The 27,944-nt window shown below is 43.9% G+C and overlaps 1 protein-coding gene across 1 annotated transcript in view; it reads right to left on the bottom strand.

The window, feature by feature from the left end:
* The window catches only part of INPP5A (inositol polyphosphate-5-phosphatase A), a 778,463-nt gene that overhangs the window by 140,371 nt on the left and 610,148 nt on the right, over nucleotides 1–27,944 (bottom strand). The window contains exon 10 of the mRNA XM_030202993.1: nucleotides 18,059–18,154. Coding sequence (XP_030058853.1) covers nucleotides 18,059–18,154 — 96 coding nt within the window. The remainder of the gene's footprint in view (nucleotides 1–18,058; nucleotides 18,155–27,944) is intronic.

The raw sequence follows: 27,944 nt of genomic DNA, 5'->3' as shown, positions 1-27,944 counted from the left end.
AGTTCAGTATCATCCAGCTTCAAATGTATTATTTGTCTCAAATAATTGAGAAGCTGGTTTTTCATCATTTTTCAGGTTTTTAAAGACTTTCTGCTTATATCACAGTATCAAAATGGCCCTGACTGATAAACTTAGAATGAATATTGATTTTGGTAAAGACACATTTTCGTTTCCATTGATTCTCCTACAGCTTTTGACCTGGTGGATTACATCTTGTTTTTTTCCTTGACGAGTACCTGAATTTAGGAAAGGCTGATTTAAAGTAGTTCTATTCATTTGTGGAACACAGATCTTTTTAGGAAGACTGGGATCATCAGTCTTTGACAGCTCGTTCTTTCCCCTGGAGTTTCCCAGGGTCTATCTTAGCTCCAACTATTTAATCTCTTTATTGCCCCTCTGTTTGGTTGCACACGGTTTTGGATTTAGTAGCTTTTGTACTGTTATACTGCGTATTTTACTGCAATACTGAACAGTGAGTGAAACCAGTTCAACTTCCAAAGAAAAGACTGGCTTTACTTATTTATATATTTATTGGGATTTATGATAAACAGTAACTTACTGTAAGTAATTGAAACCAAGAATGTAATACTGAGTATGGTTCAATACAAACATGAATAGCTGGATGGATGCTGAATTAATAGAAGGATGAATGCTGCATTAACTGAAGAGAGAGATGAACTTGTAAAAAGTAGGATGCATATTTCAGGAGTAGAGAGGGGAAAGAAAGGCTGCAAAGTGCTTGCTTTCTAAGCCCAAGAAGGAGATTTTTGCCCTAGAGGGACAGGTGCAAAGGAATACCCATAAAGACTAGTATCTCTGGAAATGACCTATAGATTTCAAAGAATATACCTTTGGCTGAGGCATGAAACCAGGCAGAACACGGAGACTGGAGGTAGAGGGTGACTGAAACCAAATCAGCAGCAGATTTTAAAGATAAATTACATATTACTAATAGCTCTGCAAGGTCATTTATCAATTCTATCAATACTCTGGGATGTATACCATCTGGTCCAGGTGCTTTGCTACGCTTCAGTTTGTCAAATTGCCCCATTACATTTTTCAGGTTTACAGAGATTTGTTTCAGTTTCTCTGACTGATCAGCACTGAATACCATTTCTGGCACTGGTACCCCTCCTAATGACAAAATTAACACTCAAGCTCAAAAATGTAAATATACAAAAATCTCAAAAATTCACAAAATTGTGGGGTTTCAAGACACCGGGACACCACAACAGTTCACTACACGCCTATTCATGGAGAAAAAACCTCAGTAAAGCGACCCCATCTGCAATACTTAAGGTAGGGGCACAGCTCACCATCATAGGAAAAAGCTCCATTTACCGAAGTGTAGTAACGTTATCACTCTTGGTCCCAATGTCAGTGAAGCCCACTAACGTTCACAGGAAAGTCCAAAGGCGGTACGGGCAGGGCAGCACAGTCGAACACTCCACGGTGATACTTCAGACCTTAGTGTCCTTCTCAATCTTCCGATCCGGCCCTCTGTCAAACTATAACACTCCCAGATGCCCAACAGGGAGCCCCTGTTTCACTAAGAGCTGAGTCAGGGGTATTGCACTAGGAATCTCAATCCTGTGTTCGACTGCTGCCCTGCCTGTACTGCCTTTGGACTTTCCTGTGAACGTTAGTGGGCTTCATTGACATTGGGACCAAGAGTGATTATGTTCCTACACTTTGGTAAGTGGAGTTTATGCCTATGATGGTGAGCTGTGCCCATACCTTAAATGTATTGCATGTGGGGTTGCTTTACTGAGATTATTTTCTCCACAGATAGGTGTGTAGTGAACTGTTGTGGTGTCCTGGTGCCTTGAAACCCTACAATTTTGTGAATTACTAGTATCTTTCCCACATCTTCCTCAGTGAAGACCGAAGCAAAGAATTAATTTTCTCTCTCAATTATGGTCTTTTCTTCTCTGAGTACCCCTTTTACCCCTCGGTCATCTATTTATTTGGATTTATTTATTGTCTTTTTGAAGGAATTCACTCAAGGCGGTGTACAGCAAGAATAAGTCAAACATAAGCAATAGACAATTACAGCGGTAAAAATGTTCAAACAATACAAAGTATGGCATAGATAGATAAAATAGAGTAACAGGAGTAAGAAAATAAGCGACTAGTTTAAAGAAAGTTGCAAATGAAGTCAGAAAGTGCTTGAACATTACCTTAGCTAGGGTAGGAGTGGATAAACATGTCCTGAAATAGTATATACTGCCAGTATCATTTACTTCTTCCATTAAAAGGCCTGGTTGAACAGCAGTCCAACTGATTCTTTTACCGGATTCTTGCTTCTAATATATCTAAAAAAGGGGACCTTTTACTAAAGGGTTGGCGCACATCAACAGGCTTGCCATGTGCCAATCCGGAACAACTGATGGGCTACCATTTCCCACCCCCAGGGCGTGGTAAGCGTGGGAGCCCTTAATGCCACCTCAATGGGTGGCGATAAGTGCTCCCCCCCCAGAAATGGCTGCGCGGCAAGTGGTTCACTTACCGTACGGCCATTTCTTCTGGAGAAAAAAAAAAGACAGCCTTTTACTCACTATGGTAAAAAGGTGCCTCAGAATGCATCAAAAACACGTGCTGACGCTAGCGCAGGCCTCCATTTACCGCAGCTTAGTAAAAGGACCCCAAAGTTTTTACTATATGTTTTTGCCTCCAATGTAATCTTCTTTTCAAAGTCTCTGCTTGCCTTCCTTATCAGCGCTTTGCATTTGACTTTCCATTCTTTATACTCTTTCCTATTATTTTCAGTCGGATTCTTCGTCCTTTTTCTGAAGGATTTTCTTTTAGCTCTAATAGCTTCCTTCACTTCACTTTTTAACCATGTCAGCTGTCATTTGGCCTTCCTTCCTCTTTTTTTTAATACATGGAATATATCTGGTCTGGGCTTCCATGATGGTATTTTTGAATAGCATCCACGTCTGATATAAGTTTTTTGACATTTGCAACTGCTCTTCAATTTTTTAATTTTTTTTTACCATTCTCCTCATTTTATCATAGTCTCCTTTTTGAAAGTTAAATGCTAACATACTACTACTATAAATCACTTTTATTGGATTTCCTGTGTGTACTTACTCCAGAGATTACATCCATGTTATGATCACTGTTATCAAGGGGCCCCAGCACCATTATCTCCTGCCCCAGATCATGCGCTCCACTAAGAACTAGGCCTAGAATTGTTCCCCCTCTTGCTGGCTCTTTAACCAGTTGTTCCATAAAGCAGTCCTTGATTTCATGAAGGAATTTTATCTCCTTAGCATGCCCTGATGTTACATATTTACCTAGTCAATATTGGGGTAAATTAAATCACCCATTATTATGTTACTCAGTTTGTAGCCTCCCTAATTTCTGATAACAGTTTTGCATGTGTCTGTTCATTCTGACTAGGTGGACGGTAGTACACTCCTATCACTATCCTTTACACACGGAATTTCTGTTATTCCAAGACGTGTTTAGTGCCCTGCAGAATTTTGTGTCTATTCAATTCAAGGCCCTCCCTAACATATAATGCTACACTTCCACCAATTTGATCCACCCTATCACTGTGATATAATTTGTACCCTGGTAGGACAGTGTCCCATTGGTTATCTTCCTTCCACCAGGTCTCAGAGATGCTTATTATATCTAATTTTTCATGTAGTGCAATATATTCTAATTCTCCAATCTTATTTCTTAGGTTTCTGGCATTTGCATATAGACATTTCAAACTACGTTTGTTCTTCTTATTTACACTTGTGCTGCACTTGACAGTGATAATTAGCAATCTTTTAAAATCTGTCTGCTCTGTATTTAAAGAACCTGGTCTACTATGGTCTCTATTGCAACCTCGTTATCAGGATGCCTTATCTTCCCTGTTTTGGTGATATGTTTAGAATATACCTTGTTCTGAACCATTCACTTTTGAATGATTGTTGGCCTTCCTCCAGTTTCTAGTTTAAAAGCTACTACTACTACTATTTAGCATTTCTATAGCGCTACAAAGCGTAGGCAGCGCTGCACAAACATAGAAGAAAGACAGTCCCTGCTCAAAGAGCTTACAATCTAGTAGACAAAAAATAAAGTAAGCAAATCAATTAATGTGTAGAGGAAAGAGGACAGGAGGGTAGGTGGGGGCGAGTGGATACAAAGCTGCTCTATCTCCTTTTTAAATGTTGATGCCAGCCTGGCTCTACCCTGGAATAGGCTTCCCCCTTCCCAGAATGTTGCCAAGTTCCTAACAAAACTAAAACCTGCTTCCCTGCCCCGTCTCATCCAAGCATTGAGACTCCGGAGCTCTGACTGTCTCTTAGGTCCTGAGCGTGGAAAGGGGAGAACTTCTGAAAATGCTACTCTGAAGGTTCTGGATTTCAGCTTTCTACCTAACAGCCTAAATTTGGCTTCCAGAACTTCCCTCCCATATTTTCCTATATCATCAGTACCCATATGTACCAAGACAGCAGGCTCCTCCCCAGCAGTATCTAAAATCTTATCTAGGTGCCGCATGAGGTCCGCCACCTTCACACCAGGGAGGCAAGTGACCAAGCAATCCTCACATCTACAAGCCACCCAGCTATCTATATGCCTAATGATTGAATCTCCAAATACAATGGCAATCCTAACCCCTCTCTCCTGGGCAGAAGCCCCTGGAGACACATCCTCAGATCAAGAGAATATTGCATTTTCTGGAGGGCAGGTCCTGGCTACAGAATCACTTCCTGCTTCTCCACAGTGATGGACGCCCTTCAGGAGACCAGACTGGAAGTGGGACTTCTCTACTATGTCCCTGTAAACCTCCTTTATAAACCTCTCTGTCTGCCTCAGCTCCTCCAAGTCTGCCTCCAGAGATTGGACCCATTCCCTGAGTGCAAGGAGCTCTTTGCACCGAGTACACACATACAACTTCTCACCAACTGGGAGACAGTGTAAAAGACTGGAAAGTTCCCATCTCACTGCTGAATTGCTGCCTACATCTTATTGGTGATTTCTTAATTAAGTTACTCATGGAGTGGAAATATGTAAACTAAAGTCCCCTAAGATTGCTAGGTATAAGCTAGGCTATACTAATATTAACTTTTGTTCTTCTTCTTTTTTTTTTTTATATTATTAGTAGGTTCCCCTCTATGGATCTAAGTAGACTACATTTCTAAGAGCTAATTACTGGCTGATAGAGATGCCCTAATTACATTTCTAGCCTCTTAATAGGATCAAGGGTATATAAATCAGAGATCAGACTAGGGGTGGGTAGGAATTGGGTGGGTAAGAGGGAAATAAAGTCTAAACAGAGGCTTCCTGTGCCCAGCAGATCGATCATGGACCAACTTCGACACAATATCATCAGATGAACTCTCACAATGGCTCAGAAAATACGCCAAGTCACAATGCAAATTAGACATTTGCCCTATGAGCCTAATAAGAGCCGCCCCCAAACAATTCAAAAAAGACCTCACAACCCATGTAAACCACAGGCTTCAAAAATGGTCTCTTTCCCACGGATAAAGGAAACATCTTACTGACCCCGTTGCCAAAAGATGCCAAGAAAAGCACAATGGATTTAACCAACTATCGCCCAGTAGCATCTATTCCGCTAATAACCAAACTCATGGAGGGTATAGTAATGAAACAACTCACTGAATACCTAAATAAACATTCAATTCTGCATGAGTCTCAATCAGGATTCCGATCAAATCACAGCACCGAAACTGTACTAGTGTCCGCAATGAACTCATTCAAACAAGGAATTGCAACAGAGAACAACATATTCCTTCTACAATTCGACATGTCCAGCGCCTTCGACATGGTTAATCATGAAATACTATTACATATACTAGAATACTTCGGAGTAGGAGGCACAGTTCTCAAATGGCTTAAAGGATTCCTGACCACAAGATCTTACCAAGAAACAGCGAATGCGGACATATCACCCCCATGGTTACCGGTATGTGGAGTTCCCCAAGGATCCCCCCTCTCACCGACTCTCTTCAACCTAATGATGATACCTTTAGCCAAACTTCTAGCCAATCAAAACCTCAACCCTTACATATACGCAGACGATGTCACGATTTATATCCTGTTCAAACATGATCTAAACGAAATCACCAACGAGATCAACCAAAGCCTCCAAATCATGCACTCCTGGGCGGATGCATTCCAGCTAAAACTCAACGCAGAAAAAACACAATGTCTTGTACTCACTTCTCAACACAATACAAACAATTACTCTACCATAACCACACCATACTGTTCTCTTCCCGTCTCGCAAAATCTGAAAATTCTTGGAGTTACCATCGATCGAAACCTCACACTCGATGCACACGTGAAGAACACGACAAAAAGATGTTCCACTCCACGTGGAAACTCAAAAGAGTTAAACCTTTCTTCCCGAGATACATCTTCTGGACATTGGTACAGTCAATGGTAATAAGTCATCTGGACTACTGCAACGCACTATACGCTGGCTGCAAAGAACAGATTATCAAAAAACTCCAAACAGCCCAGAATACCGCAGCCAGACTCATATTTGGAAAAACTAAATACGAAAGTGCAAAACCCCTAAGACAGAAACTACACTGGCTCACACTCAAGGAACGCATTGCGTTCAAGATCTGCACGACTGTACACAAAATCATCCACGCAGACGCCCCAATCTACATGATAACCTTGTGGACCTGCCTCCCAGAAACGCCATAAGATCAGCCCGCAAATTTCTCAATCTATACTTCCCCAGCTGCAAAGGACTAAAATACAAGCTGACACACGCCACCACCTTCTCCTACATAAGCACGCAGCTGTGGAATGCTAAACCTACAGCCATGAAATCCATTGATGAAATAACTAACTTTCGCAAATCTCTGAAGACACACCTCTTCAACAAGGCCTACAAAGAGAACCCATAACTTTACAAAACTACTTCACCAACCCACCCAATGATTAAAGGCCACCTTCTACACTATCCTGCTTAACACCTTCCTTCTCTTTTCCCTTACTTAATCTCCGTACATTACTAATTGTAAGTGTACAGATACTAATTGTATCTGACATACTGGAATGAACATGTCATAACAAAACTCTGTAAGCCACATTGAGCCTGCAAATAGGTGGGAAAATGTGGGATATAAATGCAATAAATAAATATTAGCTGTGCTTTATACTGATATTATAGTAACTGTAAAATAGCCCCCTTAAATGCTACTCTATGGAACTGAACAGAGACTTTATATGCTAAGAAAAACTGTTCCTTAAACTCCTTTGCTAAATGAAACTTAAAAATAAAGTCCCTGAGATTACCTAATTCTACCTTTCCACAAGTTTAAAAACAATTTCCCAGCAAATTCTTACCAGTGAAGATCTCGCCCTCTCTGGAAGCCCTCTCACATTACCACTTTTTTTTTTTTGGTACTCTCTCCTCTACTATTCAGTATATGTAGTCCTATTTCCAAGGGCAGGTTTTCTGATGAGCACCAGGTGTTTCCATTCAAGGCCCAAGGTATATTTTTTTATTTTTCCACTTGAAAGTTTTATTTTATTATTATTTCTTTAGACAAATCATCAAAACATATATTGTAAATTAATTTTATACAAAAAGACCTGTCCCAAAAAGTTATAAATAATCTTGAACTGCAACATCCCAAAGGTGAATGTCATGTATCTTGCCATGTGAGATTGGAATCAGGAAAAATAATTTGCTATTTATATTTCCTCTTATGCCTCAACTGCAATAATCAATTATAGAGAGAAGAGAAAGTAATAAATTTCAAAAACATATTAAACAGCAAATGCTCAACAACAACAACTTGGTGTATACTCTGTCGACTACATAAGGTAAGATCTATTATTTATCGGGGGTGGGGGGAGAGATTTGCTTATCCATTAACAGAAGAAAATAATGGGCCCATAGCAGGGAGCACCTAGCTGTCTGAATTATTACCTCTACAGGAGAGAGTAGACTAGACAAATTTCATTTCTTAAAATACTTGAAAAAGGGTTGCAAAATTCAATGCAATTTTTACATTTTTCATGCAAAAGGAATATAAACTCTTCCTTCCATGATTTTTCCCATTTTTTTTACCTCCTTATCTAAGGAGGAGGGGGGCTCTGTAACTTTCCACCTGGCAGCAGTCTCACTGTCTAATTAAATTATTCCTATCTAACAATAATGGCTCTGGACCAGAATGAACGCAACAGCAGAGTCATGCCTGTTTATAGATAAATATGTTCCCAGAAGCTAACAATGTTCATGCAGTCTGACAGAATGTGTCTAAATGAACCTCCTCACTACATTTCCTCCAGTACCATTGACTATGAGATGTAGAAATTTTACTAAGTAAGAGCAATAGAGGACCTTATAATAGGATTCCTGAGGTACAATGAAAGTAGCCACTGTCTGTAATTATGACATATCAACTCCCATTGCTCTGGAGACCATATCTATATTATGTCCTATTCCCACTTGGTCTGAAAGGTCCTAACAATATTTTTCCCATTCAAAAGGAGAAGTTTATAAAACTTTTGCCGATTTAGCTTTCAACAACAGTGTTTACATTGGTGTAAATTCTTGAAAGAAAGCTACATTATGAGAGCATAACAAATGCTATTGAAGCAGCACAAATAGATTTGGGGGTAACTTGCAAATCTCCAAAATTCAAGCCCTTGATTAAAAAAGCCCCCTCCTTAATAAAGTCAATGATCCTGTTCAAACTGTTATGTTCTAACAATAAAATTTGGCTTTACTCTCAAAGCCTGGTGGAAACATAAGGTTCCCTATTATTGTAGCAAGTGGAGAGGACCCAATGGCCAAATCGACATGAGACACCACCTTCTTCCATATAAGCAATGTGGCATATGGGATCAAATGACCCTTAAACCGAGAGAAAATTAAAGTGTTGTTGCAAAAAGGTATGACCATGGATTCTATATAGTGCCCCCAGAGATCTGCGCCGAAACTCAAGCCTATTCTACAACGATGCATGTAACTTAATTGGCTTAACAAGCTAATCAGCACTGATAAGAGCTCTTAAGCAATAATGAGCACTAAATGGTAATAATTAGAATTTACGCACACAACTCGCTAAGTGCATTCTGCAATGCAATGTACCTAAATTCTAATGCGCGCAGGCAAAAAGGGGTGTGGTTATGGGCAGGGAAATGGGCGTTTCGTGGACATTCCAAAATTTATGCGCATTGTTATAGAATATGGCCCAGTCAACGCGCCGGGATCTACACCACATTTTCGTTGGTGTAAACGGATGCGCGTAGTTTTAGGTGCTGGTATATCAGCTAAATATATTCTATATACTGCCACCTAAATCTAGGCGCGGCTTATAGAATATGATTAGTTGGAAGTTATCTATTTTGCCTCCCTGCTGTAAAGGTATTCCAATTCCCCATACAGGTAAAAGCTGATTTGCAACTGTAGACATAGGACCTCCAAAGTGGAGTCTACTGTCTGTGACTTTTTATGATTTCCCTTGGCTTTACTCAGCTTATGTATGAAATCAGCCAACTCCTACGCTTTTGCTTTCTTTATCCGGGAACCATATTGTGTTAACTTTCCCCTAATAATCTACCTTAAGAGGATCCCATAACGTGTTATCTCCAACTTGCCCAACGTCATTTATCTGTAGGCACTCCCAAATGGAAGTTAACTGCTTTACAAAGTTAGCTTCTCTCAAAGCTGTTATTTATTCACCTTCCCCTGTTTTATACCTCCTCACTACACTAAAGGAGTATGGGACCTCTGCCAGGAGCATACTGGGCTAGTGAGGATACCAAAGAGATCCTCACATAATTATTATGGGTACAATAATGAAACTGCCCACACTGGGGCAAACTCCATGGATATTTCTGGGGCAAACTCCATGGATACTTCTAACTCTCAGGGCTTGCACCAATAACTAAAGCAAAACTAAATGCACAGCTTTGCTTTCATTATTGCCTTGTGAAAAAGTACTGTATCAGAATTTCTGCGAGTACCTTTTCCCTTGGGGGAAAAAAACATACAGATTTGACTACATTCTAAACAGGCTTTCAGTAATCCCTTTCAGCATCATGCATGGGCAGTACTATAAATGCTTTAGAACATGCATAATTTTACCAGGAGTAAGGTTGACAAATTTTCAAACTGTCCATGTCTGTGTGTGGAATGCTGTTGTACCTATGGAAATGGCCCAAATATTCCCCCCTCATATATGTTTAATTTGTACATACCACACATATTTGTAGTGCATTCTACAATACAATATTTCAACCAGCACTGGGGGAGGGGGATTGCACAGTAGCAGCACACCCCTAGCAGCTGGAATGTAAGTAAGCCTCTGAAGGAATTAGGGAGAAAAGAAATCTTACTGTGATATTGTGATTTCCCAATTACAGCTGTGCACACTGAAGTGAGATAAACTGATTTGACTAGGGTCATATAAAGTCTCTTGTAGAGGGAAGCCTTGAATTCAGGTGCAAACACACCTTTTCATTGGTAGCTCAGGTGAGTTACATTGAGATATAGTAGGTATTTCCCTGCCCCCAGAGGGTTTCCAATCTAAGGGCTATACCGCATTTACTAACTTGCGTTAATACTGTATTTTTGCGCATATAAGCCCCACACAACTATAAGTCTGCCTTCATGTAAATGTACCTCTGCATAAGCCACACCTATGTATTAGCAGCATCTATATATTAGCCACCGCTCGGGTGTGCATGCACATTATTTGCAGTGAATGCTTGAGTGCAGGTGTTAACATGCGCAATACAGATGGCTGCAAATTTTAAGTTTTAAATGCACATAGCAAGCAACATAAATGCGCATGTCTCTGAACAAAAACTGAAAATGAACACACACACACATTTAGTCACAGAAGAACAGGCTCCAATGTGTGCAGACACTTCCATTTTTTGTCTGGGCATGCACACAAAAGCCATGCTTACCGCAAAACCTTTGTGCGCACATGCCAGGCAGGTTTCTCTCCCCCCCCCCCCCAACTTTTGGATTAATAGCGTGACATAGCCGCAAATAAATCTGATAAACTTCACATTGCATAGTCCACTGCACATTTATGTAAACAGGAATGTGTAGTAATCGCACTAGCTAATACCTCTCTAGTCAAAATGTAAAAACGACTATAAGCCATGGCTTACGTGCATAAAAATACAGTCATTTTGATTGCATATTCAATAATGAAAGCCATGTTTTTGTTACTGGGGCTCATTTGCCAACATGAAGGTCAATTCTATAAGCTGGCACCAAATATGTGCCTTAAGTTATAGAATACTAGCACTTACGTGCATCATTGGTACCAATAATGGCAATTATACATTTGTGCTAGGCGCTATTCTATAAAGTATGTGTCTTATTCACTTAGGGTTAGATTCTACATATGGTGCCCAAAAAAGTGCTATTCCATAAGCTGTGCTTAAAAGTTAGACATTATAGAATAACACTTACACCTGGGAACTGCTACTAAATTTAGGCGTGGCCATTTGCACCAACTGAAACGTGGTACTACTACTACTATACTACTATAAATCATTTCTATAGCGCTACCAGTCGTACGCAGCGCTTTACAAATGAACATGAAGAAAAGACAGTCCCTGCTCAAAAGAGCTTACAATCTAAATCAGGACAGACAGACAGGACCAATAAGGATAAGGTACTAATGTATGCGCCTACATGCCCTTTATTCTATAACAATTTGCATTCATTTTAGGAATGCCTCCCATTTCTGCACCCCCTTTTTCAGATCACGGGTAAATTTTAGGCAAGGATCCTGGCCTAAATTTACACACGTAAATGCCAATTAAATCTAATTAGTTTCAACAATTTTTTGTTAAAAAGCCAATTATTGTCGGTAATTAGCTCATTATTCAATTAAATTGCACGTGCAATTTTTGGCGACTTTTATAAAATGGTAAAATTATGTATCATACCTGATAATTTTCTTTCCATTAATCATAGCTGATCAATCCATAGACTGGTGGGTTGTGTCCGTCTACCAGCAGGTGGAGATAGAGAGCAATCCTTTTGCCTCCCTATATGTGGTCATGTGCTGCCGGAAACTCCTCAGTATGTCGATATCCAAGCTCCATCCGCAGGACTCAGCACTTAGAGAATTACACCCACAAAGGGACACTCTGCCCAGCTCACCACCGCCGAAACGGGGGAGGGGAATTAACCCAGCTCATCCCCACACAAGTGGGGGAGGGGAATCCGTCCAGCTCATCCCCGCGGAGCGGGGGAGGGACACCACCCCGCCGATGCGGGGGGATCTGGCTTATCCTGCAACCGCAACCGCGGGAGGAGCTGACTGACCCTAACACCGCCGAAGCGGGAGGGGTACAAAGCTGCCCTACAGCCGCACGAAGCGGGAGGGAGCGCAGGCAGAATTTATGTCTCAATCCAGCCCCGTAAAACGGAGGGGAGAGGAATGCAGCAGCTCACTGTAACACAAACTCGTCTCAACTCTTGAAGAATCCAATTGAAAAAACTTGAACACGAAGTCCTCCTGAACAGGAACTGAAGACTAAACTTGAACCTGAAATGCAACCAGAATATAAACAGTACAGATATCTGGGAGGGGCTATGGATTGATCAGCTATGATTAATGGAAAGAAAATTATCAGGTATGATACATAATTTTACCTTCCATATCATCATGCTGATCAATCCATAGACTGGTGGGATGTACCGAAGCAGTACTCACCCAGGGCGGGACATTGAAATCCCTGACCGCAACACTGAAGCTCCAAACCGGGCCTCCGCCCGAGCAGCCACAGTCAAGCGGTAATGCCTGGAGAAGGTATGGGCCGATGCCCAAGTTGCCGCCTTGCATATCTCTTCCAAGGAGACGGACCCGGCCTCTGCCATTGAGGCCGCCTGAGCTCTAGTGGAGTGAGCCTTCAGCTGGATAGGCGGCACCTTCCCCGCGGCCACATAAGCCGCTGCAATGGCTTCCTTGACCCATCTTGCCACTGTAGGCTTAGCAGCCTGCAGACCCTTACGAGGACCTGCAAACAGGACAAACAGATGATCCGACTTCCGGAAATCATTGGTCACCTCCAAGTATCTGATGATGACTCGTCTCACATCCAGAAATTTGAGAGCAGAGTATTCCTCTGGGTAGTCCTCCCTACGAAAGGAAGGGAGACAGAGCTGCTGATTCACATGGAAGCGAGAAACAATCTTGGGCAGGAAGGAAGGCACTGTGCGAATAGACACTCCTGCCTCAGTGAACTGCAGAAAAGGCTCTCGACATGAGAGTACCTGGAGCTCGGAAACTCTTCTGGCTGAAGTGATAGCCACCAAAAAGACTGCTTTCAACGTCAGGTCTTTCAGAGATGCCCTCGACAAGGGTTCAAAAGGCGGCTTTTGCAAGGCTCTTAGTACCAGGTTGAGATTCCACGCAGGCACCACTGAGTGCAGAGGAGGGCGCAGGTGATTAACTCCCTTGAGAAAACGCACCACATCTGGCTGCAAAGCCAGGGAAGCACACTTCAGGCGGCCCCTGAAGCAAGCCAGAGCCGCTACCTGGACTTTAAGGGAACTGAGCGACAGGCCTTTCTCCAGACCTTCTTGCAGGAACGCCAGCACTGAAGAAATTGGAGCAGTGAAGGGAGAAAGTGAGCCTGCTTCACACCACGCTGCAAAGGTACGCCAAACCCTGGCGTAAGCAGTAGAAGTAGAGCGCTTCCTCGCTCTCAGCATAGTGGCGATGACCTTGTCTGAGAAGCCCTTCTTCCTCAGATGCTGCCGCTCAATAGCCAGGCCGTAAGACCAAAGGGGGAGGGATCCTCCATCACCACGGGACCCTGATGCAACAGGCCCTGCGCCACTGGTAGCCGCAGAGGGTCGTCCACTGAGAGCCTGATCAAGTCCACATACCAGGGACGTCTGGTCCAGTCCGGACCCACCAGGATTATTCGGCCCGGATGCTTTGCCACCCGGTCTAGTACCCTGCCCAACATGGGCCAGGGCGGGAACACATAGAGAAGCTCCTGTGTCGGCCACTGTTGGAGAAGAGCATCTACTCCCAGAGATCGAGGGTCCCGTCCTCTGCTGAAAAAGCGCTGCACTTGGCAATTGGCCGATGACGCCATCAGATCTAGGCTCGGCTGGCCCCAGCGCTTCGTGATGTCCAAGAACGCCTGAGCCGATAACTGCCACTCTCCGGGATCCAAGGTATGGCGACTGAGAAAGTCCGCCTTGACATTCATGACTCCGGCAATGTGGGCCGCTGACAGCTGTTCCAGGTTCGCTTCCACCCACTGGCATAGATTCATGGCTTCCTTGGCTAGAGGGGCGCTCTTGGTACCTCCCTGGTGGTTGACACAGGCCACAGCCGTGGCATTGTCCGACAGGACCCGTACTGGCTTCAACGCCAGTACCGGGAGGAACTCCAAAAGCGCCAACCGAATGGCTCTGAGTTCCAGGAGGTTGATAGACCACTTTGCCTCTGCAGGAGACCAGAGCCTCCGCGCTGTCCTTCCCATGCAGTGGGCTCCCCAGCCTGTCCAAGAGGCGTCCGTCGTGACGACAATCCACTCCGGGGTCACAAGAGGCATCCCTGCAGACAACTTGTCTGTCTTCAGCCACCAGCTCAGCGCCTTGCGCACTGCTGGGTCCAAGGGAAGGCGCACAGCATAATCCTCCGACACCGGAGTCCAGCGCTGCAGCAGAGAGTGTTGTAGTGGTCTCATATGAGCCCTGGCCCAGGGCACTACTTCCATCGTGTCCGTCATAGAGCCCAACAGCTGCACATAGTCCCAAGCCCGAAGCGGAGAGGCTAGTAGGAACTGGTCCACCTGAGCCTGAAGTTTGACAATCCGATTGTCCGGCAGGAACACTCTGCCCACTTGGGTGTCGAATCGAACTCCCAGATACTCCAGGGACTGAGTCAGGCGCAGCTGGCTTTTCTCCCAGTTGATGATCCACCCCAGGGAGCTCAAAAGAGCAATCACCCGGTCCACAGCTTTGCCGCACTCTGCATAAGAGGGGGCTCGGATCAACCAGTCGTCCAGATAAGGATGGACTTGTACTCCTTCCTTTCGCAGGAAGGCCGCGATGACCACCATTACCTTGGAGAAGGTCTGCGGAGCAGTAGCCAACCCGAACGGGAGGGCTCTGAACTGGAAGTGTCGGCCCAGGACTGCAAAACGCAGAAAGCGTTGATGAGGAGGCCAGATGGGAATATGCAAGTACGCTTCCTTGATGTCCAAGGATGCCAGGAACTCCCCTGCCTTCACTGCCGCTATAACAGAGTGGAGAGTCTCCATGCGAAAGTGCCGAACTTTCAAGGCCCGATTGACCCCTTTGAGGTCGAGGATAGGCCGTACAGAACCTCCTTTCTTTGGTACCACAAAGTAAATGGAGTAACGTCCCTTGCCAAGCTGATTTTCTGGCACCGGAACGACCGCACCCAGGCGGATCAGATTGTCCAAGGTCTGCTGCACTGCCACAGCTCTGACCGGAGACTTGCAGGGAGAGAGTACAAACCAGTCTCTTAAGGGTCGGCAGAACTCTAGCTTGTAGCCGTCTCTGATGACTTCCAGCACCCAAGCGTCTGAAGTTACCCTGGTCCACTCGCCCAGAAACGAGGACAGGCGTCCTCCAATCTGCACTGGGCCATGGACCAGGACCCCGTCATTGGGTACGAGACCCTGGGGGAGGACCGGAGGGCGCACCTCCGGGACGGCGGTCTCTGCGAAAGGAATGCTGCTTGGGGGAGAAGTTCCTCTTGAAGGAAGAGGGGGCAGAGGAGCCCGACTTGCCCGGGCGGTACCGACGCGCTTCCTGAAACCGTCCTCTGGAGATACCGGGGCGAGCACTGGCCCGAGCCCTGACCTCTGGTAACCTCTTGCCCTTAGACGTGCCGAGATCGGTCACAATTTTGTCCAGCTCGACCCCAAAGAGCAGCTTGCCTTTAAAAGGTAACTTAGCCAGGCGGGACTTAGAGGCGTGGTCCGCAGACCAATGTTTCAGGCAAAGCCACCGCCGCGCAGAGACTGTCTGAGCCATACCTTTAGCCGAGGCTCTCAAGACATCATACAGTAAGTCTGCCAAATAAGCCAAGCCCGATTCCAGGGCCGGCCAATCAGCCCTCAAGGAAGGATCCGAGGGGGAAGCCCGCTGCACAATCGTCAGGCACGCCCTGGCCACGTAGGAGCCGCAAACTGAGGCCTGCAAACTTAAGGCAGCCGCCTCGAAGGACGACCTTAAGGCCGCCTCCAATCTTCTGTCTTGGGCGTCCTTTAGGGCCGTGCTACCTTCCACCGGCAACGCCGTTTTCTTAGTCACCGCAGTGATTAAAGAATCCACGGTAGGCCACAGAAAGGCCTCCCGTTCACTTTCAGGCAAAGGATAGAGGCGGGACATAGTCCTAGCCACTTTGAGGCTCGCTTCCGGGACATCCCATTGAGCCGAAATTAAGGTGTGCATGGCATCATGCACGTGGAAGGTTCTAGGCGGGCGCTTCGTCCCCAGCATAATGGTGGAGCCAACAGGGGCTGAGGGAGAGACGTCCTCTGGAGAGGAAATCTTCAAAATGCTCATGGCCTGCATTAACAGGTTGGGCAAATCCTCTGAGCGAAAGATCCGCGCTGCAGAGGGGTCATCCGCTCCATCCGAGCGGGAATCCGTCTCCTCCAAGGAATCCCCAAAGGACCGTTGGGAGAACTCAGATACGCTGCCCTCATCTACATCAGAGGAAACAGAGTCCTCTAAGGCCTGGGAATCCACCCGAGGGCGTTTACTTCCGGGGGCCTCAACCCCTTTATCGGACAAGGGAGAAGGGGCAGCGTTTTGCATAAGGAAGGCCTGATGCAGCAGCAAAATAAACTCGGGGGAGAAACCCCCCAGACTGTGCACTTCAGCAGCCTGGGCCACAGCCCTAGATGCACCCTCAACCGGCGCTCGCAAGAGCGGGGGAGAAACATGCTGCGCACACAAGATGGCGTCCGGCGCGACACTCCGCAAAGGAGCCGCGCGGGAAGAACGGCGCTTAACTTTAGCCGCTTTTTTGCCGTCGCCTAAATCAAGGGCGGCCATGGCATTAACGTCTCCCAGCTCAAGGGCGGCCCAAGAAGAAGCCGTCCGAGCAGAGTGGCCGGCCAAGATGGCAGAGGCGAGCAGCGGGGGATGGGCGTTTATGGCGGGAAAAACCGCCGCACCGGAGGAAGACCCGGGACACTGACCGGCCTCCGAACTGACACCCAACAAGGGCAAATCAGACTTTAAGACCCCCGCATCCCCGCTAGAAACGCACACGCGGTCTGGGGAGCGATTCTTCGCGCCCTCGCCCTCCGACGCCATAGGCCACGTGGAGATCGATCGGGGAACCCCCTGCCCGCTATAAAAAGGTAAAAATTACCTGCTTCTCGCTCCGAGCTGTAACGACCTGGTGTCCCAGTGAGTAGCTGCAATAAACGTTTAAATAAACGTCGAAATAAACGCCCTTAAGGACGCCCAAATTTTTTTTTTTTTTTTTTTTTAACGGAGCCAGCGGGAGGGGGGAGAAAAGGAGGGACCTGGCGCCACCAGGTTTGCACTTGCTCAAGAAGAGCCCTCAACCCCAGGTACTCAACAAAACCTAAAAATTAGGCTTGGAGACCTAGCCAGAGCTGCTGCTGTGTGTGACCACCACCTGCTGAGATAGAGAACATACTGGGGAGTTTCCGGCAGCACATGACCACATATAGGGAGGCAAAAGGATTGCTCTCTATCTCCACCTGCTGGTAGATGGACACAACCCACCAGTCTATGGATTGATCAGCATGATGATATGGAATAGGGGGTTAGAGTGTAACTGAAGGAGGGTTACACATGGGTGTAGTTGGCTGTGTCATGGGTGTGTTGCTATGCAATCTGCACAGTTTACAGACACATTGCTTGGTATACTGAGGGAGGGTGAAGGCAATGAGGCGAAAAAGGGTGAAGTAACTTGCCCACAGTTACAAAGAGCATCAGTGGGATTTGAACTTTGGCTCATAGTTTCTTCCTGGACTATATCCTTTCCCAGTATATATACCATTCTAGTGTTGCACTGTGAAGCAAGAATTCTGACTGCATTTCGTCACATACCTTTCGGTCATTCTCAGATTCACGGAATATTAACTTGTCTACTGCATTGGTGTCAGTTGCCCGGACAGTCTGCATTTTAGTCTTTGCACAAAGTGTCTACATAGAAAAAAAAGAGAGACAGAACAGGATATATCAGGTTTACAAAGGAGTGATACAAACCAAATAAATACTATAACACAATTTCTTTCAATTATTCTGTTAGAATATGCAAATTCTAGAAGATGCATCAGGCTTTTAAAATATCAATTGCAATCTTAGATGAATAAATGTAGTGCTTGTGTGGATTTTTAGGCCTTCACCTCTTCCCTATGGCAAAAACCATTATAAGATTCATTATATGCATGAGGCTTACTAACTTTTTTAAGATATCAACATTAACGGAAGCAAAAGTGGAGTGCAGCATGCTCATTTTGTGATGTCTGTACAAAGTAATGGCCAGAAGCCAAATTCACTTGCCCACTCTTCAGCTTGTTTACTGCCCCAATAAAATGTGCTCCAAGACATTTACAAAGTCTGACTAGATAGGAAACAACAAGAAAAAGAGCAACAACAAGATACAAAGAAAAATCTCCTGAAAGATAAGTGACAGTTGCTTAGGATGGTACAAAAATATCCAGTTCCCCCCCAAAACATGTTGCTATATCTGCATGCATACTTGTCCTTATTCAGAAGCATCTCTCCTGTCCATAAAGCGAAACACTTGTTTCTTGGATGGCAAAACACACCTTTCTCTTATGACAAAACATCCAGTCAACCCTTTTCAATGTTTGCTTTCAAAGCCTGACAGAACAAAGTTTGGGGGCCATACAAAAAAAAATCGAGCACAGCCTGCTTTACCATAAGGGCTTCATCTCTTCAACATCTATCCTGCACTGTATCACATAGGACATAGCTACCACACTTACACAAAAGGTTCTGACTTCATATATTTATTTATTATTTTTGTTACATTTGTACCCCACACTTTCCCACTCATGGCAGGCTCAATGCAGCTTACATATCGTATACAGGTACTTATTTGTACCTGGGGCAATGGAGGGTTAAGTGATTTGCCCAGAGTCACACGGAGCTGGCTGTGCCTGAAGTGGGAATTGAACTCAGTTCCTCAGGACCAAAGTCCACCACCCTAACCACTAGGCCACTCCTCCACTCTACTGTATACTGTAAACTAGAGCATCAACCACACATTCGGGCCTTTTTACCTCCTACATTTTCAACTATAGAAGGACCCTGCATGTGGGTAACCATGGTTTGTAGAAAAGATTTGACATCTGGCATCAAAAAAGCATTCACTGTAACTCACATCTATTGCCCCTTTTTATTAAGGCTGCAATTTATTGTAGTATTTTTATTTAGCAATATTTTTAGTATTTAGCTCACGCCTTTCCAAAGGTAGTTACATATTCTTCAGCTGTTTCAACTGAACACAAATAAAGTCCCTTTAAAAATCTCTCATGTACCCACACCCTTGTAGACTATACACATGTATGCTATGACTACCTTATGACTAGCACAACCACTGCCACTATACAGTAGGATCTTCCCTCCTTCAGCTAGTTTTCCTGAACCACCAGTACTACTACTTATCATTTCTATAGCGCCACTAGACGTACGCAGCGCTGTACACTTGAACATGAAGAGACAGTCCCTGCTTGACAGATCTTACAATCTAATCAACAGCGGGATATCACTGAGTTTTGTCCTGCAAGTTCAGAGAGCTATCCATGTTTTCCCATATCAATGTGCACGTAAAGTTTAGATTGCTCATGCATTGTGGATGGATCCCATGTATGCTGTCAGGCTGAAAGCAATCAGTAATAGTGCATTTACAGTTTCCTGTGACAGCCCTTAGGCTAATAGCGAAACTGTGCTGTGTTTGTATTTTTCAACGCGATCTTGAACCTGTCAACACCTGAGTGAGTGTTCTGGTTCAAAAGTGAGGCTACTCCTTGACCAGTAAGAAGAGTATATGGGCTCCTATTGGCCCAATGGTTGCTGGAGGGCTTAGATGGGTTCTAAGGGCCCAAGAGATTATGCTGTATTGTCCTTTGTATTTCTTTCTTTTTGCAGCAACGTGTCTTATGTGTGTATTTTCTGGCATAACAGATTTTTGATTTGTGTGTGACACAGTTGAGTTTTATGTAGTGCATGACCTTTGTGTCTGTGTGCTCTATCATACTGTATATTGGTAATGGCTTACTACAGCAGGTAAAGGAAAGACGTGCTGTATATAAGTAAAACACATTTCCCTATCTGTAAGAATGTGATATATAAAACAATTCACTCTGCTAACTTCTCCTATCAAGGCACCAAAATTTGGAATTCTCTTCCTAAATCAATCAAGTTTACAGATGATTACCTAACTTTTAGAAGTCTTCTTAAAAAAACCCATTTCTTCAGTCTGGCCTTTCTGAATACAAAGAACTCTATGTGAATTTTACCCACACCCTTTTTTAAATCTCGTTTCCCATCTAGTGCTGCCTAATTATGCTCTCACCTATCCACCCTTAATTATTTGTTTGTTCTAGGTATAGTCTACATCCCTGGTTACTTACTACACATGTATGAATTTGCTTCTTGAGCTTATTGTAATTTGTGTTATATTCTGTACATTATTGTGTTTTATTCACTTTATTGTTTGTAAGCCACATTGAAATTGAGTCTATTTCGGGTTAATGTGGGGTATAAATGTCATGAATGAATGAATAAATAAATAAAATTAACATCAGTCTAGATATAGAAACAGTTTTTCTGTCTTTTGATACACTTTCGTTCTGTTCTGTGGATTCCAGCTCTCTACTTTATAATCACAGTATTTTCTTTTGTTCTGCAATTTTTTGGGGGAGGGGGGCAGAGTGAACACAGACCATATAACATTCTTTTTAGAGGATAAAACTATTCCAGTGACGATTCTTCACAGCCTGACATGGTTCTTTTTGGTGTGGTGCTGACTGTAAATATTGGCTTTCACTTTTAGTGTTATGACTGCCTTGTGCAAGAAGTCTTTTGAGGATTTTTGCCCTTCAGCTGAACCAGGACAATTATTTTCTAGCACTGGGACATGCCAGGGAACGGACCAGCATGAAAAGAGGTGAGTGCCCATCAGTTCCTACCAGGAAACTATACCTTTAAAGAACATACTCCCTGTTTACAAAGCTAAGCTAGCGGCTGCCAGTGCGCTAATGCCAACACAGCCCATTCACTTTGAAGGGGCTGTGTTGGCATTGCTGAGCGGCTTTGTAAACAGGGGAGATAGTAAGGAAGGAAAGCAAATTATGCTTGGCTTTTCTTGCTATACACTGCCTTGACTGAATTCCTTCAAAATTTGAAACCACGCAGCCTAAGTCCTTATTCTCTCCACATAGCCACTGGGGGTCTTGGGACCTCCCCTCCCTCCAATCAATACTGGTACCATAACTACCAAAGGGCTGGTGGGGAACAGAACTGCGCAGTACACTCTACACATCTAGACTCATGCTGCCACGTGCAAAATATGGGCATGTCTTAGAATCGAGGGCATTTTAGAATCATGTGTATACAAAGGGGGGGATGCATCTTAGAATCGAGGAATTACAGTAAATCCTACTAAATAAGTATTTCAATACAGATTGTTTATTTTCATAAAACATCATATTTTATAATACTGTCTGGTGTCTATATTTGTGTTTAAATGATGGGTATGGATGCAGAAGTCTGGATGCATGAGTACAGAGCGCGGCCTGCTTGTACCTGCACGAGACAGATATGAAGATGAAAGATTGAAAGAAAGGACTACACATGATAAATGAACACATTAAGAGTGCTTGTTTAGTATGTAAGATGTGGTGAACCACTTTTCAAAGATGAATTTTATGATCCTCAGTGGAGAAAGCTATACTACCTTTTCAAAAGTGGCTTTTGCCATAAAAGACTAGTTTCTGTTTTTGAACAAAAAAGGATTTGTCACCCATCTTCCATGACAGGTAATAGAGTAAAATGCCTTGGCTTTGTTTGCCAATTTGGTCATCACAGGAAAGAAAATAAGTGATAGAATCAGTCTCATTCACTCTGACAGCTGTGGTAAGAGCCCTTCCAGAGATACTTCAGTCTTGGGAAGGAGTCAACAGTTCATGGTTCAGCACTTTGGCACGTGAATAGAAATAAGATATGTGAATGGATAACCCACTATCAACTGGTTCATGGGAAGAATGAAAAGCATTAAAGGAGGGGATCCTATTTACCAAGCTGAATTGGCATGCACTGTATGTTGTTAGTGCATGCCAATATCTTTACTAAGACGTTACATGGAAACCACCATTTTGAGGTGAGGACTGGCCTTACAGATGTCACAGAGGTTGCTACTGCACACTATTAATATGGCAGATATTAGAGAGAAAAACATACATCTACCTGTATTGCACCTATCTGCTATGAGGTTAACTTTTTCTCTGTGTCAACTGCATGGCAGCCCTCTCAAAAATGCTGGAAATGCAAACAGTTAATGCAGGGGTTTTGGTGTTACTACATGTTATTTGGGAAATCACTAAGCGGTTAACTGCAAAACTGAAAAAAGGAGGAAATGTGTTTGTGTCACTATCTAACCTGCTACTGTGTTGCAGGATTTCTGTACCTAACCCTCCATGTGCACATCCAGCCCACAGATGATGCGGAATGGCATTGGCCAAGCAACCCAATGGTGTGTGCCACTACATGCAACACTTAGTAAAGGGGTGTAGTGCACTGGGTACATCAGAGATCAACATGCCAGGCAGCCACACAGGCAGGTGGGTAGACACAGACAGACTGTGGAAGGGGTGTGGAGGGTACAGTGACATGAAAACAAAGATGTGGAGAGTACATATACGCACTGTTTGGTGATGGGACAAGGTGGGGGGGGGGGGGGGGCAGAAGGCACTAAAAGATGACAGTTACTGGGGCTGTCCTACCATCTAGATGAGTGGACCCCAACCTACCCACTAACTGCTACTCCCTGTCGAATTGTTAGGTAATGGCCCCTGGCAATCAGCCTTCCACCATGCCTTCTGGTGTGCCTTCTCACCCCCTCCTCCACCTACCTGTGAACTGGGCCTACACATGGGAATAGTAGTCATGATGACCCCTCCCCCGCCCCACTGTGGAACAGAGGGTGACAGAACAGACTGCTAGTGCCAAATTTACCCAACCCCTCAGGCTGTGATGAGTTGTCCAGGCTTCCTATACCATGGATTACCTCCTGGGGAAGAAAGGTATGGACTATCCGATTCAGAGGGGTGAAGTTGGCAGTGTCCTGGCCTGGGAAGTTGGCACCAAACTTGTGCCTGACCTCCCGCTTCAGCTGCCGTCACTTTCTTTTACAGTTCTCATCATCTGATGTACAGGTCATAGGTTGCAGACGCCATCTTGATGTCATAGGATTATGCAGGCCAAGACCAGCAAGGTGTGACACACAGAGAAATACCCCTACAGGTCCTGTATGGCCTTCCACTCTCTCCCCTTGGTGGTGGCAGCAATCCTCTGGCCCTTGGGGTCAAACAGATTGGCATTCCTCCTGCTGATCTCCCTCACCAGGAGCTCAATCTCGTCCTTGGATAAACTGCACTTTTGGCTGGGCACCTGCTTCTTAGATACCATTATAGTGATGGCAGGTTTGAAACTCCTGAGATGAACGGTTAAATAAGCCCCTGGAAACGTCTTAGGTGGGGCACAGATAGATGTTTGGAAGATGGACCTTTTTTTTTTCCATTGTGGCCCACACCTTGAAATGTCTCCAGGAGCTAAACGTCCTTTTTTTTCCAATTATTGACCCACATCTCAAAATGTCTCCAGGAACTAAATGTCCTTTTTTTTTTTTTCAATTATGGGCCACACTTAAAAATGTCTCTAGAAGATAGTGATACAGATGTCGGGATTTGATTATGGGCCACATGTGTAGATGTTTTGGGGAGACTGAATTTCTCTGAGGTAGAATTGTTTGTGGGATGATCTCCCCCTTCTTTTGATGGTTTCAAAGTGGGAGGTGACTTTTCATCTGCTCTGAGCTTTCCATACCTGACTCTTTGGCTCTCCATTCTCTTCCCCTCCAGGATCAGGCATCCACATCTAGGAAGCCTTAAGCCAGATGGACTCTGCTTCATAGTCTGCAGGTAAGCACAGATCTCTCATTCCACCCTTCCACTTCTGCTAGGAAGCAGACCTGAAACACCTGAATCATGCTCTGCCCTGTGTTATCAGCTAACCAAGGACTCTTTACTTTTTACAGGACCTGGATGCAAGACAGGACAGAGCACTGGAACTGGACAGCAGGAACACAAGGGACAGTAGTAGGCTCTAATACTGTGGACTGTGATACTGATACCAACTGTTTCCAGCCTATGTACAAATATCTTGTTCTCAATTGCACACATCCAGTTGTGGCTGCCTGGGGGAGGGAGGGGAGAGGCCCTGGGACTGGATCTGTGCACCATTTTCTCCACTGCACTCGGGGTCAAAGGGTCCCCATCCTGTGCCTGTTCTCCTGGTTTACATCTCATGCCTATTTCACCAGCTGCACGGGGTCCACATCTAGTGGCTTGCCTTCCGCTTTGCAGCTCCCGAATCTCCCCAGTAGCGTCTGTAGACATAAATATTTGGGGTGGCAACAGGGGGACTAGGTATGTGGTGGTGGGGCAAGTCAAAGCGAAATTTCCATATATAACCCTCTTCCCCCCCTCCAGTTTTAAATAGCAATCTTCTATACATAAAAGAAACCCTCTTCCCTCCAGCCTGTTTAATCTATCTGGTAAAAAAACCATCATTATATAATTGATAGCATCATTCAACAAATTCTTCTACGTGGGCGTGAAGCTTGGATTCTCTATAGGATTGGTCAGAACCTCAATATAAACCCTGAAGCTCCAGTTCTGTATCACAAATGCATATTCCCTAAACTTCCGGAAATCACTAAAAAAACAACCTGTTTAAAAAGGAATACTCTACTGATCCAACTTAAATGCATAATCTCTGCAACACAACCAAACTAAAGCATGTGATGGACATAACACAACTTTTCCATTCTCCGATTCCCTAATGTGGCTGTGCCACATGAACTTGATCTTACCACAACATCACCCTGTATTTGTTCACACCGGAGCCTACAAAGGCCTCTCCGGTACTATGTAAGCCACAATGAGCCTACAAATAGGTGGGAAAATGTGGGATACAAATGTAACAAATAAAATAAATAAAATGAAGCCACCCCCTTACAACTGGTCACACAAAAATATCAAAATTATGACAATACATTTTATGCTGCTTATTCTAAAAATATAGTGGATTTTCCCTCAAGTCCATTTTAATAATGGTCTATGGAATTTTCCTTTAGGAAGCCATCCAAAACTTTTTTAAACCCCGCTAAGCTAACCGCTTTTACTACATTCTCTGGCAACAAATTCCAGAGTTTAATTACACATTGAGTAAAGAAATATTTTCTCAGATTCGTTTTAAATTTACTACTTTCTAGCTTCATGGCGTGCCCCTAGTCCTAGTACTTTTGGAAAGAGTAAACAAGTGATTCGTGTTTACCCATTCCAGTTCCAATCCACTCATTATTTTATAGACCTCTATCATATCTCCTCTCAGCCATCTTTTCTCCAAGAGTCCTAGCCTCTTTAGCTTTTCCTCATAGGGAAGTCACCCCATCCCCTTTATCATTTTCGTTGCCCTTCTCTGTACCTTTTCTAATTCCACTATATCTTTTTTGAGCTGCGGTGACCAGAACTGAACACAATATTTGAGCTGCGGTCGCACCATGGAGCGATACAAAGGCACTATAAAGTCCTCATTTTTGTTTTCCATTCTTTTCCTAATAATACCTAACATTGAATGTTCTAATGCATACTTATTAACTGTATCATTAGTATTATGCTAACATTGTATGATATCTCTGGTATTATTCCAGTGCTGCTAAATGTGTACATTTTTGATACTGTTTCAAGGTAGTTCTATTATTAGGTTTCAATTTACTGCTTTCAAGGTTACCTCATTTATTGTATTTATGTTTATTCTTGGTTCTTTTACTATTGTTATGCTGTTAACAAAATTATATGTTTTATTTTAGACTGTACCTACTGTACACCGCCTTGGGTGAATCTCTTCATAAAGGCGGTTAATAAATCCCAATAAATAAATAAATAAAACTAATTATTTCAAGGACTTTTTTTTACTTGTTGGAAAGTAGTAGCAGCTGGTTATCCTACATGTAAGGCATTTCTTTATCATAGTACATTTATGCACCCCTAATGGTTAGCGCAGTGGGTTAAGGACATGGGGAACTGGGTTCCATTCCCACTGCTGTCTGACGGTCAACAGTGGATTGACATCCTGGGGAACCAGGTTCTATTCCCTCCGCAGCTCCGTGTGACAGTGGGCAAGTCACTTAGCTCTCTATTGCCCCAGGCACAACATATAACTTAGGGGTCCTTTTAATAAGGCACGGTAGGCTTTACGTGCATGCAGAGCGTGCCCAAATGAGACTTCCGCCAGGCCAGCACGCCCTCTTGGCAGTAATTTCAGATTTGGGGTGCATCCATAACGCGTGGATGATTTATTTCCTCCTACGCGCACCGGTTCCGGCAGTAATCAGCATGCGCCGACCAGTTACCGCATGTGTAGTGCGTGAGCCTTTACCATTAGATCAATGGGTAGTGTTAAGGGCTGAGGCTGGTTTTCGGCTTGCACTGGTTTCATTTTTATCGCAGGCCCTTTTCTTATCCCATTAAAAAAAAAGCCGTTTTTTTGTAGATATGGTAAAAACTAGCCCGGCGTGCGCCCAATACACTACTTCAGGCCACCTTTTACCACAGCTTAGTAAAAGGGCTCCTTAGATTGTGAGCCCATTAGGGACAGTGCAAAGTACCTGTAATGGAAATTGTAAACTGCATAGTTGCTTAAGGGATCACTTGCGGTATATTAAGCGCTGAAAATAAGTACCCAGGCTTGCTGCATGATACCCCAAAGGTCTATGTTTTCTAGCAGTGAAGGTTCATACAAGAATCCTATCACCATACCCAGTGTAAAATTATTGCTCCAAGAAACAAAGGGCCCTATTCCTATGGGTGTCTCTAGCATTAGCACGTGCTAAAAATGTTAGCGCGCCTACAGCCCGGCTTATTAAACAGGTCCAAAATGTATGAACATGTCAGTTTCTTCATTAGGAAAACTATGAACAGTGTTAAATTGTTAAAGAAATTACAGTTTGTTAAAATCACATAAGAGCATTTTACAATATTTATGGGTTGGAATATACCTGATCCAAACTATTGTTGGTTCTGAGAATATATTCTGGCTATCCAATTTTGTTAATTCATTTTTTTTCTGGTAATCTGTTAATGCAATGTGCCCGCAGTTGAACACATAAATAATAAACAATTAGGTTTACTAGGAAATCTTAGAAGATTCCAGCCCTTGGAAGAACCAAATTTGTCACTTTATTTTATTGATTTTTTTTATTGTAAACAATTACCTTTAGCACACACCACTGCAATTTTCCTTGGATCCTAATTTGCCCCTTTTGACAAGTAGTGAACATTTTGCCATCTGTGTCTGCCTACTATTTTCAGTGAGGTAATCCAGCAGCAATTCATTCCCAAAGTGCACTCTCTCTGATACCAGGCATTGAAATTCAAAGCACAGATTAGCTAATCGGGTCAAGGCCACAAAAATAGCCCTTTGGACTCATGTGTCACAAATCAGTCTGGTCGCCTTTAAACAGTGCACCAGATTAGAACAAGCACCCGAACAAACCAAAGCGGAAAACCAGCCACTCTCTAAAGCTGGTTTCTAAAGCCCTAACAAATCGCTCCATCTTTCACTCATTTAAACTTTCCAAATGAGGGTCAATATGGTCCCCTAGCATCCAAATGCTAATGCG

The sequence above is a fragment of the Microcaecilia unicolor genome, chromosome 5 (genome assembly GCF_901765095.1).
Source record: "Microcaecilia unicolor chromosome 5, aMicUni1.1, whole genome shotgun sequence".
In the NCBI taxonomy this organism is placed as follows: Eukaryota; Metazoa; Chordata; class Amphibia; order Gymnophiona; family Siphonopidae; genus Microcaecilia; species Microcaecilia unicolor.
Note: the sequence above shows the minus strand (reverse complement) of the source record. Positions and strands in the feature narration are given on the sequence as shown.